The sequence below is a fragment of the Fulmarus glacialis genome, unplaced genomic scaffold (assembly GCF_000690835.1).
Source record: "Fulmarus glacialis isolate BGI_N327 unplaced genomic scaffold, ASM69083v1 scaffold40890, whole genome shotgun sequence".
NCBI lineage: Eukaryota > Metazoa > Chordata > Aves > Procellariiformes > Procellariidae > Fulmarus > Fulmarus glacialis.
In genome coordinates this window covers 898-5,811 of record NW_009187837.1, presented here as the reverse complement: position 1 = coordinate 5,811, position 4,914 = coordinate 898, and the positions used below count along the sequence as shown (strand labels likewise).

The 4,914-nt window shown below is 38.3% G+C and overlaps 1 protein-coding gene across 1 annotated transcript in view; it reads right to left on the bottom strand.

Moving 5' to 3' along the window:
- Positions 1 to 3,471, bottom strand: part of LOC104075833 (MAP/microtubule affinity-regulating kinase 3-like) — a gene marked incomplete at its 3' end in the record, with an annotated part of 12,582 nt that extends 9,111 nt beyond the window's left edge. The window contains exons 1-3 of the mRNA XM_009576491.1: positions 3,426 to 3,471; positions 2,649 to 2,714; positions 56 to 126 (exon numbers count right to left, since the gene is read on the bottom strand). Of these exons, the coding sequence (XP_009574786.1) occupies positions 56 to 126; positions 2,649 to 2,714; positions 3,426 to 3,453 (165 nt within the window). The remainder of the gene's footprint in view (positions 1 to 55; positions 127 to 2,648; positions 2,715 to 3,425) is intronic.
- Positions 3,472 to 4,914: the final 1,443 nt, after the last annotated feature.

The following is a 4,914-nucleotide window of genomic DNA, read 5'->3' as shown; positions in this document are numbered from 1 at the left end:
CAAATAAAAAAGTGGGGGGGGGGGGAGAGCTGATATATAGGAATGTTATACATACCTGTCTAAATTTAGCTCTAGCCTCCTTTTCCTTCATTCTTCCATGTGCAACCAGATAGTCAAACACTTCCCCTACAATTCAATAATGAGACACATTAATGCCAATTTCAGAATATAGAGATTCCTCTCTAGCAGTTGCCCACAGCAGCTTCACTGGAATGTCTGTACTTCAAGTTTATGATTACAGGTTAGCTCAAGAGAACAAGACACAACTGCTATGCAATTTACTACACCGTCATCTCTTATACAAGAAAATACTAAGACTTAATGAAAGACTCGATACAGGAAAAAAAACACATTTCCTTCCAATTATTTATGATAGAAACTGAGCAGCATACTTCTATTTTATGAATAGAGATGACATGTACCCCTCCACAGACTTTCTCACAGGGGTTTCTTCTGCCCCACAAAAAAAAGCTTCATGTATGAGAAATCTGATGATATTTGTAAATATTGTCATACCAGCACTAGAATTTTTCTTTGTGCATGGGTATAAACATGTTCTAACCAAAATCAGAAATCTTAGCTTTAATCTAGGCTTAGAAGAGGTACCCACAAGGAAGGTCACAATAATGAGCATAGCAGGACACAGTGACATAATCCATCACACAACCATCAGATCTGTAAGACACGCTGAGAAGGATTACTCCTGAACAAGCCCAATGTTGTATGGCTGTGGACAACTAAAGGAGATTACTAAAGCAGTACTAAAAATCTGTTGTGTTTTGGTTTTTTTTCCCCTTTAATCAATCCAGTCATTTTACAGCACTTCAATACGGACTACAACGTTTGAGTTTTAGGTGCAGCCAACTGGCCAATGACATGTTTGTGAAAGCATGGCAGATTTTCTTTACTAAAAACCAAGTCACATACATAAGAACTCCTACAAACACACACTAGTACGCAGTTTTAAAAATTCTTTGCTAATATGCAAAATTAATAAAAACTTTAGAAGTGTATCAAATATCTAAATCTTCTCCACTAAGCAAGAAAACACTGTTTTGTAGATAGCCACCTCACAAGGGAAAAGCTGAGTAACTTCACGTTTATTTTTGAAAAGAAGCAACTCCACCAAATTTGAATAAAAACCCAAGAGTCACATAGCAGGAAAAGCAACAACTGAGCAATCTGAGGGAATGTCAGGATTTTCTACAAAGTAGCCTTACTTGCCTCTGTAGCGTATTATTTAATACTCAACTCAGATAACTCTCTCAGCTGTATTTCACAGCTGTTTCTTCAAAAACCTTGAAGGAACAAACCTGAACACTTCTTCACAATTCAAGAAAAATGACATCAGAGAAAGAATTATCCCCAATTTATGCGAAGCGTTGCAGTTACAGCAATAGTTTCTTTCATCCTGCAGCCACAGAGTTCATATGCATCATGCGTGACCAGTATCTTGATAAAGAGGAAATACGGAAAATTGATGCCTGCCACTGATATTACCAGCCATTCCTGCCTTGCACAACATGGCACATGCAAAGGGTGCTGCTTATGGCCTTTTAGACCAGTACAGTATGTATCTCTCCATTACCTTAAGATAGATCCTCACTGCTTTAGAGAACCGCTGGCCCTTCAACCTCCTAGAAGCTAATCACTAGATGGCAATAGGACTTCACTTTTAAGTCTAGTACCATCAAACAACACAGAGATGCCTCCACAAATACCTGTACTAGCCAATATTTTAACAGTATTTTACCAACTTTGTTTCTGTTTAGACAAATCTTGGCTGAGCATTTAGGGAGTTGCTAGAAGAAAACATAGGCAGGTAGAGAATCATTACCTGATTTATAGTAATTCATTAAACTTCACGTAATCTAACATCAGAGTCAGAATTCAATACTGATTTTCTCTGAAAAGAAGTCTCTCTATCTCCCTCCCAAAACTAAAGAAAAGCCTCAACTAATTGAGATTCCCAGCTGCTGATGCTAAAGGGTCACACTGACAAACTGAGTGCTATTAGGTTTTAGCCAGCAAGGAGTAACTTAAGCCTGAATACCTTAATTCTAGCTCTGGTGAAAATATCTGACATTGCATGATGTGCTCTTTTTCTCCCCCGTCTGCAATCAGGAATAAATGCTTAAGTTCCTCCTAAAATGGCGTAAGGCTAAGCCTAACAACTCTTCACAGTAGCAGGTCTGTGATTAAGACACATAGAATGTCATCAACATCTAAAAAATAGAAGTTGCAGTACTCATGCTTTTCAAAGCAACAGTTAAAGAAAATGTTTCATCTGAACACGTTTTTACCGAATATCTTACACAAAATAGGACACCAGAGGTAGGGAACTGAATACAATAAATTGAAAAGGTTGGCATTTGTTACGGAAAAGAACAATTGATGGCAGAACAAAGATTCCCATTAAATTTGAGTTGTGAAAACAAAGCAAAAGTTGCAGTAAGCTAGTTTTACAAGTTATAATTAACTATGTTGCCCAAAGACATACCAGAGAATATTAAATATTTTGCTTAAGATTTTACACTACCATGACATTAATACTTGCTGAAAAAGAAAGCAAAACTTCAAAGAAAACAAGTGCTTTCTCCCACTTGGCAATTTATTTACATGTGTCATCACAGCAGAGAGGTACTTACCCCCACTTGCATATTCCATTATTAAATAGAGAGTTTTTTCAGTTTCAATGACTTCAAATAGCTTCACTAGAAAAGAAAGCCATTTATTAATCAGTTAACTAGTTGCAGAAGTATTATGTTAACCCCACAAAGAATTGTCAGAGAAAAAAAAAAACAATCCTATTTGCTTGCTGCTTAAAAATATCAGACTATTACTCCTAAGAAGCTTTTTCTGTCTAATGTTCCTAAATGGAAAATACTGTAACACATCTGGTCAACTCACACAGAACACCATTTTCTCAAGAAAAAAAACTTTGCTCCTGTTACATGGGAAAAGCAACTAAATTAAACAGAACTTCCACAGATTTGAGTATCAGCAATAGCCATTTTTATGCACTGAACTGGCATACATGGTGACAAATGAGTCAGTTTGCTGATAGTCCTGTAACAATGCTACACCATTTAAATGTACAATCCCAAACAATTTCTTGACGGCTTTTTGGTTTTGGTATATACTTACTTTTAATGAGAGCTTGAATTCATTCAAATTCAATATTATACTCAAGAGGAGCAAAATTATCAGTTAGCTATGCAAATAACATTTTGTGCAAAGGGACCAAAATGTTGGGTTTTTTTTTCCTCAACACGCAGCTCTGAAAAAGTATTTATTACTGCTACTTTACAGTAATTTGACACCTTAGTGCAGAACCATCTTTGAAACTCATACCACAACAATTTTAACAGTGAAAAAGCTAACATTTCTCCAGAGTTAGAAATTATATGAAAGAAACAAGGTACCTATATTTGGATGATTTAAGATCTTCATTATTCTTACTTCTCTAAAGAGCTGAAATAAACATAAAACATGAAATAAGTTAATGAAATAGGTAACACCCATTCTTCCTAAAACCTGATCATTTTGATATACTTATTTAAACACAAATGGCAAACATTACTATTAGCATTTCAGTGAAGTTCATCAAATTGATCCCTCATTGCAGGGAAGAATTAAGTGCCTGCTTCTTTTAATGCCCCTCCCCAAACAAACCCTCAAAAACCTGAAGACACCCTCAAAGTGCTCCAGATAGCTCAGGAGAGAAGTGATCTTAGCTCTGTGGCTTGTAGACTTTTGGGGCCAGAAGACCACTACGAGCCCACGCAGCTGGCCAGTACATATCACACGATCTTTCACTCCTTCACAAAAAATACTGTTTCCCAAGTTTTGTGAACCCCCATCAGAGCACCTTTTGAAGACAACTGCACTACGTTACTGGTATGAATTCATCACTCTTCAGTACTTTGTTAAAGCCATGGAATTACTATGCTACAACAGGAACTCACAGGTGAAAAATTAGCTGCTTACATTGCACAAAAAGTGTGTTATCCAACTACACCAGCAAGGAGCAAGTTTTAAGGAGATGGGCAGGCAAGGCTCCCTCTCGCCCCTTCAGAAGCATCCCTGCAAGGCGATTGAGGCAAAGTAGCGTCTAGTCCTGGGTTTGTCACGGCAGCTCCACTAATTCTTGCTGCCAGACATCCAGCCTCCAAGTCTGCTTGGCCAGTATAACACACTGAACGTACTTGCCAAAATTAATAGGGCAGAACACAAACGGTGTTTTCCTGACCCAACAATCCCCAGCAGACAGAAGAAACACCATTATTTCAGGGGTACAGTCTCAAAGGGACTAGCCTGCTCTCACCCTCTTCACCATCCACCTTCCTACGCAACAGGGTCGTACCGCTTCCCTTCATGGTGTTAACCCAGACTGACGCACAAGGTCAGTGTGATTTTAATGAATTTAACAGAAAATCTCACAAATCACACAACTCCCCCAAATAAAAACACTCCATCTTTAAGTTTTCTGTTGCAGCTCCCTTGCTCACCCCAGCACACCTATTTTGGCAGGATGGGTGGTGAGGGAGTACAGCTGCCCATTTCAAGCTGCAGGATGATGTTACATCAACGGTGCATCCAGAGACCACATACTGATTATAAGGGTCTTGTTCCCCCCCTCCCCAACACCAATACCCATGTGAAGAGGGTCTTGCTTGAGTAGTTACTTCCAAAGAGTTCAACTTTGCCTGTCACACAGAGTAAACTGTCCTCCTGCAACTGGATGATAATACAGGAACGACATTTAACAAGCCACAAACGAAAGCAAAGTCTATTACTGATCAGCTGTTAATTATTTTCACCTCTGAAAACTCTCTTCTGCAAAAGACAATTATAAGAGGCACATAAATTATAAGATGCACATAAATTCCTGGAGGTATTTAAAAGACGTGT